A 12,025-nucleotide genomic window follows, 5' to 3' on the forward strand; every position below is an offset into this window, starting at 1 on the left:
GCCTTTGCAGGTTTCACCTGAGACTTGGTATGACTTTTGCCTGACGCCTCAGGCTTTGCAGAGCTCCCCTTGGCTCCTCTCAGCTGACGTGGCTTCTTACAGTTCCGCTGAAGATGCCCAGTCTGTCCACAATTGTAACATCGGACAACGTTCAAAGCTACAGCATGCTCTCCAGTAGCAACAGCAGTGGGGGAGTTAGAACTCCGTTCCTCCCTCCCCGTGTCTTTCACTTCCAGTGCAGCAAGTCTGTCGTGTTCATTCAGAACCACGGCACACACCCTATCCGCCGTAAGATCCTGGGCCGGTAGGGAACCAAGCTGACTGGCAACCGTTTTAGAAGTCCAATTTAGGCTGTTTATAATAATAAAGCAAAATACCTCCTCCTGTAGAGGGAAATTGCGTTCCGCCAACTGCTGGCGCAGAAATTTCATCTCCGTCAGATGCGCTTGAACATCTCCATCAGGCGCTAGCCTCAGATTGGTCAGCTTTTCAAAATGCAGCAACGCTGAAGAACCAGCATCTCTCTGATGTGTTCTACGCAGCGTCTCCCAAATATCTCGCGCATGTTCTAAATCCTGAATATGCACCAATTGATCATCTGAGACACACAGAATTATAGCCGTCCTGGCTTTCACATTCTGTGAATTCCAACCTGGCGTTGGTGCTGCAGGGATGGGGTTCTCAATCACCCCAAAGATCCTCTGATTCTGTAGCAGGGCTTTCATCTTTACAGACCAAGATGAATAATTGTCATTAGTCAGGGGAGGTGGGTAAGGCAAGCCTCCCCCCTTCTTGGCATCCATTTTGAATCCAAACCTCAGCTCTCACTCTCGAGCCTGTAAAATTCCAAGAGTCTTTCTTGGTTGTTTACTGCCTTCTCCACTTGGCAGTTAAACTGCAAGCTGCTTAAAAGTCCTTGCAAAGAACAGCGAAGTAGACAAAACACACTCCGTGTTCCAGCCCCCAGTCAGTAAGTTTCCACTCTTCTGACTTGTCGTTGCTTAGCAACTGTGCATACCAGTCTTATCTCGGCATGCAAGGTATGCGGCTGTTTTCCCCACAGTGCTGGTTTCTCACAAACGCAGGCACTTTTAGTGAACCGAAGACTGCCTCTTAACACGTTCACTTAACAGCCATAAATCCACCATACCTTTGGGGCTCCGTTGCTTGGCATTCACCTCGTCTCGATGCCCAGCCGTCTGTTCAGCTTCCAGCTGCACGTAGACGTTATCTTCTTTCCCTTGGTGCAGAGGATGAAGAACGATCCATCAACCTCTCATGCAGATTTCCATGGATCAGAACCATCGGCATTGCTACCATATGTTGGAATCTCAAGCCTTGTCAGAGGAACTGGCCACTCTCCAGGCGCCCGGCTTGAGCTCCTTGTTGACCTCCCCGTCTGCGTCTCCCAGCAGGAAACAGGCGAGGTCACTATCGGCGATCCTCCTCAAACGTGAGAAGAACACACCACTCTTTCCTCCTCCCTGCCTTCCCCAGGGAGGGGAAAGAGACAGACAGAAATGTATTTACATGCCTTTATTTCTGTCTTTGCAGCAGTACAGAGAAACGTGTCTGCACTCTCCAAACACCAACAGCAGAGAGAGAGACTCCACCCCTGTACTTCCAGTACAGGTCAGATGAAACTCTGAGCTAACATCCGGTGCTCAGTACAGTGAATAGACTGTCCCTTTGTTTCCATGGTACAGTCCCAAACATCAACATCCTGTTTGGCTTTACAGCCAGCTGCAGCTCACTGCTGCATTGCTCCTTTTTCGTAACAGGGGGTTCCCCAGCTGGTGCCTCCCCCCTTTCACCCAGCCAGTCCATGACAGCAAAAGCAGCAACAACAGTAAATTGAGTACGATAATAATATACACACTGGTCCTCTGGCAGGAAGAATAATAACTTCTGGGACTATGGAAAAGGACTATCTTCCCCAAACCCCAGAATAAGCAGGAGCTCTGGGATTGCCCCATGGGGTTCGTGAGGGAAGATGCCCCCCCCCAGGAGACTTCCCTGGTACCTGCAGCCGCTCCTTCCCCCTCTTGCAATAAGGCTTGGGGGAAATCTCCCATTAAATTACAGCAATTTAAGTTTTCTTCAGAACATGTAGGAGGCAGGGAGAAGTTCTAGTGAAGAAGAAGTATTCGGAGATCATGCGGTGGTGAGGGTGAGAGTTTGGTGCAAAAACCAGTCACACACATATGCACCCGTCTTGCATGCTTGAGTACAGCAACTCCAGGGCACGAGCCAAGTATCGGCATGGTAGGGGCCACGTGTAGAGCAATTCCCATGCTGAGGTCAGAAACACCCACAGAGGCAGCAGGACTTCTTCAGTAATAGTTTACTGAGTTTTCAAAGCATACAGTTCTCACTGGGTTCCCAGTGAGGCACAAAACTTAGCTCCTGAGAGCAAATCCAGTTTCAGCAGTAAAAAAATACAGCACACAGGATATCTAAGTCAGGCACACAAACCGGCAGAAGGGAGCATGGGAAGAAAGACGCTGGAAGGACACAGGGCAATGGATGTGTGTTTTTCGCTTCCTGTCGTCTGGGAGGGAAGTCAGGAACTCGGAATCTGCAGGGGCTTCACGAAGCAAAGCTTTCTGCCGGCTGCTTCCAGACAAATCAGCATCCCAGAAACACACACTGTAATCTGTGGGGTCTTGCCATATCAATTGTTTTTGGAAGGTTATCATGATGTGGTCTAGAAACCAGTATGGGACAATATATCGCCGAGCCCTCACTGACTACCAGCAGTCCAGATAAACCCTCACCGCTTCTCTATCGAAAGGTACTTTACATCTTAGATTATAATCACATTGTTTGACATTGCCTTCAATATTTCATTACTATACAGTTTTACACATAAATACCAGAACTTCACATACACAACATGTGTTAATGACTGATTTCCTGCTGAGTTCATTTCTGTGAAGAAAAGAGTGGACTCTGAGAGGAAGATGTCCCACACTCCAGACACCAAAATGGGTTCTTCCATGTGAGAGGCCCTGGATGTTCCTTGATCACTCCATTATAAATAAAGCACTTTTTGCAGTCTTTTCATTTAAACTGCTTCTCCTCTCTGAGTTTGTTGATGGTTTGAAGGATTTCAACTCTTAAAGTTCTTCCTGTTCGTGAGTCTGTTGATTTAGAACTTCCACTAGGACTGAACCTCTATCTACTTTCCTGATAATTATAAGGTTTGTCTTTTGTGCGAGTTTCTTGATATAAATCAAGGGTTCCACTCTGACTGCAGCACCTACCACACGCCATACATTTAAACAGTTTCTCCCCTGTGTGTCTGCCGATGTCCTCTAAGGTGTGCACTCTGCCTGAAGCTCTTTCCACACTCCATGCATTTATATGGTTTCTCCCCTGTGTGAGTCCGTTGATGTGTTCTAAGGTCTCCATTCTGACTGAAGCTCTTTCCACACTCCATACATTTATATGGTTTCTCCCCTGTGTGAGTCCGTTGATGTCTTCTAAGGTCTCCATTCTGAATGAAGCTCTTTCCGCACTCCATGCATTTAGATGGTTTCTCCCCTGTGTGCGTCCGTTGATGTGTTCTAAGGTCTCCATTCTGAATGAAGCACTTTCCACACTCCATGCATTTAAATGGTTTCTCCCCTGTGTGAGTCCGTTGATGTGTTCTAAGGTCTCCATTCTGACTGAAGCTCTTTCCACACTCCATACATTTATATGGTTTCTCCCCTGTGTGAGTCCGTTGATGTCTTCTAAGGTCTCCATTCTGAATGAAGCTCTTTCCGCACTCCATGCATTTATATGGTTTCTCTCCTGTGTGAGTCCGTTGATGTGTTCTAAGGGTTGCATTGCAACTGAAGCTCTTTCCACACTCCATACATTTATATGGTTTCTCCCCTGTGTGAGTCCGTTTATGTTTTCTAAGGTCTCCATTCTGACTGAAGCACTTTCCGCATTCCTGGCATTTAAATGGTTTCTCCCCTGTGTGAGTCCGTTGATGTTCTCTAAAGTTTCCATTGAAACTGAAGCTCTTTCCGCACTCCAGGCATTTAAATGGTTTCTCCCCTGTGTGAATCCGTTTATGTATATTGAGGTGTCCACTCTGACTGAAGCACTTTCCGCACTCCAGGCAGTTAAATGGTTTCTCCCCTTTGTGAGTCCGTTGATGCGTTCTAAGGCCTCCATTATCATTAAAGCTCTTTCCGCACTCCAGGCATTTAATTGGTTTCTCCCCTGTGTGAGTCCGTTGATGTGTTCTAAGGCTTCCACTCTGACTGAAGCTCTTTCCACACTCCAGACATTTAAATGGTTTCTCCCCTGTGTGAGTCCGTTTATGTATATTGAGGTTTCCACTCTGACTGAAGCTCTTTCCGCACTCCAGGCAGTTAAATGGTTTCTCCCCTGTGTGAGTCTGTTGATGTTTTCTAAGGTCTCCATTCTGACTGAAGCACTTTCCGCATTCCTGGCATTTAAATGGTTTCTCCCCTGTGTGAATCTGCTGGTGTAATTTAAGGCCTCCATTCTGACTGAAGCACTTTCCGCACTCCAGGCAGTTAAATGGTTTCTCCCCCATGTGAACCCATTGATGTTTTCTAAGGTGTCCATTCTGACTGAAGCTCTTTCCACACTCCATACATTTATATGATTTCTCCCCTGTGTGAGTCTGTTGATGTCTTCTAAGCTTTCCATTATCACTAAAGCTCTTTCCACACTCCATACATTTATATGGTTTCTCCCCTGTGTGGGTCCATTGATGTATTCTAAGTGTATCACTCCGATAGAAGCTCTTTCCACACTCCATACATTTAAATGGTTTCTCCCCCATGTGAATCTGTTGGTGTCTTCTAAGGCTTCCATTGAAACAGAAGCTCTTTCCGCACTCCAGACATTTAAAAGGTTTTTCACCTTTGTGATTCTGTTGATGTAAACTTAAGTGTCCATTTTTACTGAAGTTCTTCCCACACTCTCTGCACTGGAATCCTTTCTTGCCCTTGTGAGTCCGCTGATGTGTTCTAAGTTTTCCACTATCAGTGAAACGTTTCCCACACTCCATACCTTTAAATGGTTTCTCCCCTGTTGGAGGTCGTTGATGTGAACTATGTGTGCTCATTCAATGAAGCATATTCCGCATTTCACACATTTTAATTTCTATTCCTAATGGGGGGTGGGGGGGAGGTGACCCATCCCCTGGAGTTCTGACTGTCTTCTCCATCTCCTTCTTCAGAGTGGGAGGAACGGGAATCCTGTTTTGGTTTCAAGGAAGTTGAACTAAGGGAAAGAGAACACATCAAGCTCCATTAGCACCTTCTCCTATATCAACGTCTCCCACATTCCCTCACCTCCTACCCATGTTCCCAGTTTTTAGGAAGTGAAGTTGCAATATCAAATGATAGTAATTCATGAGCAACTTTCAAAATCCTCAACCAATGTTCATAAAGCAGCTTAATTTTTTAAAATATAATGTGCTGTCTGATCTCATGCCCATCTTCTGACGCAGGACTATCCTAAAATGACACTGAAAAGCAGGCTATTCAAGGCAAATAGATAAACTGTACTTGGTGGAATATGTAGTACCTTGAAAATGTAGTATTGATTTATTGATGGACTGTCTTAAATATCATAATCATACGATGTCATGGGGTGTTAGGGGAGCGGTAGTACCTTTGGTGGGGGAAATGTCATGCACCTTATGGGGTAATTTCTCCACCATTGGTCCTCACCCTGCACTCAGCTCTCACCTGTGGCTTCCAGAAGCTGTCAGCATGCAACAGGGGCCACAATCCCAGGAACGGCTTCAACCGGCCACCAAAACCAGGTGAGGATAGCTGCTGGGTCTCAAATTCTTGGTGGGTTGGGGAATTCTGCTGCAGGTGAAGGCAGGCCCTGGTGGATGGAGAGGAGGAGAACAACAGTGAATCCCACAGTCAAGAAGGCAGATTCTACCCATTCTGCAGAGGAAAGTGAGGGCAGATGGGGCTCATCAACCTGGGAAGGAAGCCCATCGCGAAGGAAAACTCTGGTCGTAAAACTTTGGTGCACTCCTTCACTTTCTTTTGAGTTATCTTCAGGAGAAGAAAAGGCTATAGAGGAAAACCTACACAAATCCAGAGTGGCACCGTCTCTAAGAGGGTTGGATGGTGCCCTGCACACTTCCTTCCAGCCACTCCTGCAGCCAAGCTGGTGCCTAACGTACTGCTCTGCTTTCCTTGGGACCATATAAGTCAGGCTGAGAAGGGGGTCTTGTTGTCTAGGCAGCCCAGGAACCCCAAACACACTGCCCAGGCAGTGCTGCTAACACAGCAGTTTCAGGGGGAGCGATGAACTCAGACCTGTGTATCAAAGTCTCTCTGATGTGGAACAAGGAAAACAGAAGCGCTATTTACATCATACATCAATTAAAAAGTATTCAGAATATTTGTCTTTTGAAGAAAAGACCACCAAGTATCCAATGGTCCCTTCAAAGCTAATGAAATATTGTGCCTGGAGCTTTTGGGGGTGCAGGACCAGGAAAGCTTCTGCCACCATTATCCTTCCAATTGGGATTCAGGCCTCATGATGGGACTGAAACTGCACTGGTTGCGCTGGATGATGATCTCCCATGCACTAGAGTCTGAGGGGAAAGCTGTTTCCTGGTTCTGCTAGATCTCTCAGTGGCTTTGGAGACCTTTGGCCATGGTGTCCTTCTGAACCCTCTAGGAGAGCTGGGGAAATGGTTATGCAGTGGTTCCCCTCCTTCCTCCTGGGTCATATCCAGAAAGTGGTGTTGGGGGGTGAGTGTTCAGACCCCTGGGCTCTCACTTGTGGGGTGCCTCAGGGCTCCGTCCTCTCCCCCATGCTTTTTAATATCTACATGAAGCTGCTGGGAGAGATCATCAGGGGTTTTGGGCTGGGTGATCACCAGTATGTGGGTGATACCCAGCTCTTCTTCTCATTTAAATCGGAAGAAGTGAAGGTGGTGAAGGCCATGTGTTGGTGGGAAGATGGATGGTGGCTAACAGATTGAGCTCAAATCCGACAAGACAGAATTGCTGTCCCTGGGGAACACGGGGTGGGCAGGTGTGGGGGACCCCTTGGTCCTGATGGGGTAACTGTGCCCCTAAATAACCAGGTGTGCAGCCTAGGGGTCATTTGGGACTCACAGCTGACCATGGAGGCGCAGGTCAATTCTGTGTCCAGGGCAGCTGTCTAGCAGCTCCATCTGGAACGCAGGCTGAGACCCTCCTTCCCCGCAGACTGTCTCGCCAGAGTGGTGCATGATCTGGTTATTTCCAGCTTGGACTACGGCTATGTGGTCTACATGGGACTACCTTTGAAGGTGACCCAAAACTGCAACTGAATGGGAGCAGCGCCGAGACCACATATCACTGCTCCTAAAGGACCTTACCTGGCTCCCAGCACATTTTCAAGCACAATTCAAATTGTTAGTGCTGACCTTTAAAGTGTCATGGTTGCATTTTCCTGGCATAGAAAAGTGTTGATCTAATGCAGGCTTCCTGAAACTCGGCAGTTTCTTTTTGCTGAGAGCTGGTGGTGGGATAAGTTGCGATGAGGTTATGAAGAACCTTTCTTGTTTTGGGGAACCAGATGAAGCTGGTTTAAACTGGAGTGAGCCAGGCTTGTTATCTAGTCCCAAGGTTACTCTGACATTTAATGGAATATAAATTACAAGGCTTAAAGGCGCCTGGTCCCACTTCCTAGTCTGCTATTTCTCTACTCTGCTTGTGTGATTCTTAGTTGAGAGCTGTTTTGGTATGCTGAGATAGGGTTTTACGTAAGTTAAGTTTTTGCTATTTTTTGAATCCTGTTATGCTTCTTTGCCTTCAGTAATAAATTTATTTGCTGAATGAGATCGTTATGGAGCAGCAAGATCTGCAACCTGAAGCCCTCAACAGCCTCGACCCTGTAGGCCTCAAGGAGCATCTCCACCGACATCGCTCAGTCCGGACAGGGAGGTCCTCCTTGGAAGGTCTTCTGCTGATTCCCCCCCCCCCCCGCGCAAGAAGCGAAGTGTTACGGAAATTACGGGGGGGCACATCTTTAAAGTTAAATATTACAAATATTATGCCTGAATATATCCTTCCAACTTGACAGCTCAGGGAAGTCACCTAACTTTAAAAATAATATAAAATCATCTCCTTTCCCAGTTCCCCCCATTCCAAAGCTATTTTCCCCTGGCAAAAGGACTCCAGGAAGTTCTCAGAGGTGAAAATTGCTGGGCTCATTGTTAGCCAAAGGAAGCCAAATCTCATCACCTGACTCGCCTCAGGCTCCAAACATGCAAAGGAACCTCGATTGTACTTTTGGGTGGTGGGTACTTAAGACATATTTGTCTATGCGGGGGGGGGCACCAGGGGGTGAATTGGAAGATGGCTGACAATAACATCTCTCTGACCCACACGAGGTAATTAAGAGGCTGTGATGGGAGTATGCAGCCTCCCTTGCCCCCCCAAGGGAATGGGGGGGACTGCCTTGCCTGCTGTGCCCATAATTCACCCCCAGATTCGAAAGAAGGGGGTGAGGGCACTAGGCATAAAGCCCTCAGGTGGAGTCCGGCTCTCCCGGACGCTGTCTCTGATCGCGCACTGGTTTGCATAAGCTCAAGATATTTAATTGGAAATGAAGCAAATGCACATATTTCAAGTGAAGAACAGGAGTGAAAACTGCTAACTGAAGTGGCCTCTGTGAAACGAGAGCAACAGGTTTGGATTTAACGGAATACATCATGAAGAAATTACATCAGGTTCAGTATGCCGGAGTGGGACTGGATGGAGGGGAAAAAACTTTTTTTCTTTTTTTCAATAACCCCTTCTCAAAAAGATCCGCTGCATAACCGACCTAAGCAGGATGATTAAAAACTGTGTGGAAATAATTTACTACCAAAAGCTTGACATGTGAGATTGAGAAAAAGAACAAGGGCTTTTGATGGCGCAGCAACAAAAAGGGAGTCACCATTTTGACGGGTCTTGTCTAAAGATTTATCGGGAGGAGGAAGCTTTGTTTTCACACTGGATTCCTGGTAGAACCTGGTAGAACCTCTTCGAGGACTGAGAAAGAGGGACAAGCCTGCGAAAAGTGAATAAGTAGATAGCAAGAATGCTTTTCTTTATGGAAACGATGAAATACGGTGGCTGTCTGAAATATGACTCTTGGACGAACGGAAAAACCCACACAGGAATACAAATTTGTTTGAACCTGCTTATGGAGACAATCAGAGGCCACAAAGACAAAGAGAGAGGAAAAATATATGAAAACAACTAGAAGAGATGTGGAAAACAGCAAGAAAGGATTGGACAGAATTTTGAACAATATTTGGATAGATTTGTGGACTTTTAAAGCAGTAGCAATAAGAGGATTGGACCCCTTTCGGAACTTGAAATATGGGTACCCCCAACAAAATTTAAAATTAGGCTATGTAATTCAGAATTTATGTGATTTGATTTGATATGATTGGTCTGTTAATAAAAAATATTTTTTTAAAAAAAGACATATTTGTCTATGCTAATCTTATACCTGAGTCTTGCCCTGCCATGTCTGCTTATGCTAATCTTGTACCAAGGACTTGTCTGGACATGTTTGCCAAGGTTAACCTCTCCCCTTCGAACTGTATTCTGGGATGTGGTGGGAAAGTTTTAAAAGTCTTTGTCACCCCATCCTTGGGGTTCAAAATTTGCTCTTTGAACCTACTGCACAATAAACTTTGGTCTACAGCTATTTGCTCCGGTTGGCTGGACTCCTTCCTTTATTCTGCAGGGACCCACGGGCTCTGCCCAACCAGCTGGGGGACTGAAAAGTCTCGCACCTAGATTTTTCCTTAACAGAAGTTACAGAGAAGCAGGCTGAGGGCAAGGAAATGGGCAACATTCTGACATTTAGAAGACAGCTGAAGGCAACCCTCTATCGGGAGGTTTTTAATGTCTGATGTTTTACTGTCTTTTCTTTGTACTGGAACCATGCAGTGGAAGAGAAACTTAAAGATGGAAGCCTGAGAGAGAGGAAAAGGTTTCTGGCTGCCTCCTGGGTGGGATTGCGGAAACAAAGAGCTGCTTCTGAGAAGGCCTCTCCCCTCCTCTCTTCCTGGACAGGGCAGGGGCTTATGGGAAGAGGATGGAGGTTGCAGGAAGGAAGGGGTGGGGGACATGACCCCCCACTTTCCAGGGATCCCTCTGGCTGCCTTGAAGGGGTGGCCGATTCCTAGGTGGGAGGGAGAAGCCAAGGCGGCCCCTCCAGAGAATCCCCACGGGCGCCACGATGAAGACGTTTCACCAAAGACTTTTCTACCTATCTCTACCCCCATCATTGCTGCACTTCCCTGCCCAGGGATGCTCCCCCTCCCCACTTCCTCGACTCTCTCCCTCTTTCCCAGAGTCTCCCCTGCATCCAAAGCCCCCCCCCCCTTGGCGCGGCTCAGCCCTCACCCCCCATCTTTCCATCCTGAGGGTCCACCCCAAGACGCACAGATTAGGGACAGGGGGTCTCTATCCAGGCGTCCCTCACGCCCGTTAACCCTTTCATGGCCCGCCTTTATCCGTGCGGAGCCCACAGGGTCCCAGGGATGCCTGCGCGGGGGGAAACGGGGCAAGGGGGCTCTCGTGGGGACCCCCTGCGTAGGTTCCCCATGTCCACCGCTGCCAAGGCGCCTAAGGGGCAAGGAAAGCCCCCTTCGCAGCACACGTCCAGGGATCCAGGCCCTGCCGGTGGTGTCCATGAAAGTCGCTTTGGGGAGCTGGCGGGAGTCTCAGGGTCCTTTTCTCCCCTTTCCGCCCCCCGCGACCCCTTTACCTCTTTGTTTTCGCTCCCGATTCTCATTTCCTTTCCTGTAACACCCATCGGGCGGGGGTTCCCTCCCCTGCCGCCCCGCCTTTCCTTTCCGAAGCGCCCCCCCCCCCCCCCAGAGCTACGCCGCAGAGCAGCAATCCGGCGCAGAAGCTCCACTTGCGGGAGAAGCAGGCAGTTTGGGAGGGGGGCTCTCTCCCCTCATTCCGGAAACAGAAGCCGGATTGGAGGAGGTGGAGGAGGAGGAGGAGCAGCGCATGGTGGAGGGATTTGGGGTTGTGGGGGCGGGGTGAGAGGAGGATGTACCAGGAAGGGAGGAATTGGGGGGGGCGAAGGAGAGGAAGGTTCCCCCCTCCCTTCTTCGTTCAGGGGATGAGGCGAGCGGGAGAGGGGCTGATCTCGGCAATCCATTTGCAAAGTGCGGTCCCCCCCGAATGTTTACATTGCAAAATCCTTCCCTCCCCCCGCCCCCCACCCCACCCCACGCCATGATCTTAGATCCATTCCATGTTTTAGGTATTGGTGCACATTGAGCAGCAGGTTGGGCTCTGTGACTCCTGTGTTACGGAAAAATGGGGCTTGGGCTTTTGCACACACAGCCCCGACAGCCAGGTAAAATTCATCCCTTGTGTCTCTGTCAGAGGTAACACAATGAGGCCAGGAAGAAAGCAAGGCAGCTGTTGATCTGTTTGCGCGCCGAGCCCCCCCCCCCCTCCCGCGCCATGCGAGGAGTGAAGCAGCCCAGAAGTAAAGCGCGTTGCAGTTTGGACACCCTCAGATAGTAGCCCCCCCCCCCGTCACAGAGAGAGCACCCCAAAAACATCCCTGGTTGCGTCACAAAATGCGTTGTACACGGAAATCAGATCAGACTCCATGTTTTGGCAACATTACAAGTCTGTACATTGGGATGCCTGACGATTCCTGCTCCCTGCCTTTTCCCGGCCAGCCTGAGAGATCACTGGAAAGGGCGGATTTCTTGACTCCAGAATCCATCATCGCAGACCCGTTTCATTCAGGCATAGAGATCTGCTCTTTGGACCAGTCTGCTTGGATCATATGGATCATTAATGGATCATCCATGATGTCATACTCATCTCACGGAGGGGGGGGGCTCAGGAAGAATCTCCTGTCACGTGACTGGGGGAGTCTGGAGGCTGACTGGGGTCAGACAGGGCTGCTGTTTTGCTCTCCTTACTATTTCAGCTCAGGTTTTACTGGCAGAAGTTACATTTCATCCAGAAATGGGTGGATTCATTGAGGAAACGGG

The 12,025-nt window shown here is 48.5% G+C and overlaps 1 protein-coding gene across 2 annotated transcripts in view; it reads right to left on the reverse strand.

Moving 5' to 3' along the window:
- Nucleotides 1–2,329: 2,329 nt before the first annotated feature.
- LOC308486279 (uncharacterized protein) overlaps nucleotides 2,330–12,025 on the reverse strand; it is an 80,009-nt gene continuing 70,313 nt past the window's right edge. The window contains exons 1-3 of one of the 2 annotated variants that reach the window (XM_081022948.1): nucleotides 7,418–8,312; nucleotides 5,724–5,868; nucleotides 2,330–5,253 (exon numbers count right to left, since the gene is read on the reverse strand). In XM_081022948.1, coding sequence (XP_080879074.1) covers nucleotides 3,281–5,095 — 1,815 coding nt within the window. In that variant the 5' untranslated portion in view covers nucleotides 5,096–5,253; nucleotides 5,724–5,868; nucleotides 7,418–8,312 and the 3' untranslated portion in view covers nucleotides 2,330–3,280. Of the gene's footprint in view, nucleotides 5,254–5,723; nucleotides 5,869–7,417; nucleotides 8,313–12,025 lie in introns of those variants that run through there. The other variant, XM_081022949.1, reaches the window with a different exon arrangement.

This window comes from Podarcis pityusensis (genome assembly GCF_964106645.2).
Source record: "Podarcis pityusensis genome assembly, chromosome: 10".
NCBI classification, from domain to species: Eukaryota; Metazoa; Chordata; class Lepidosauria; order Squamata; family Lacertidae; genus Podarcis; species Podarcis pityusensis.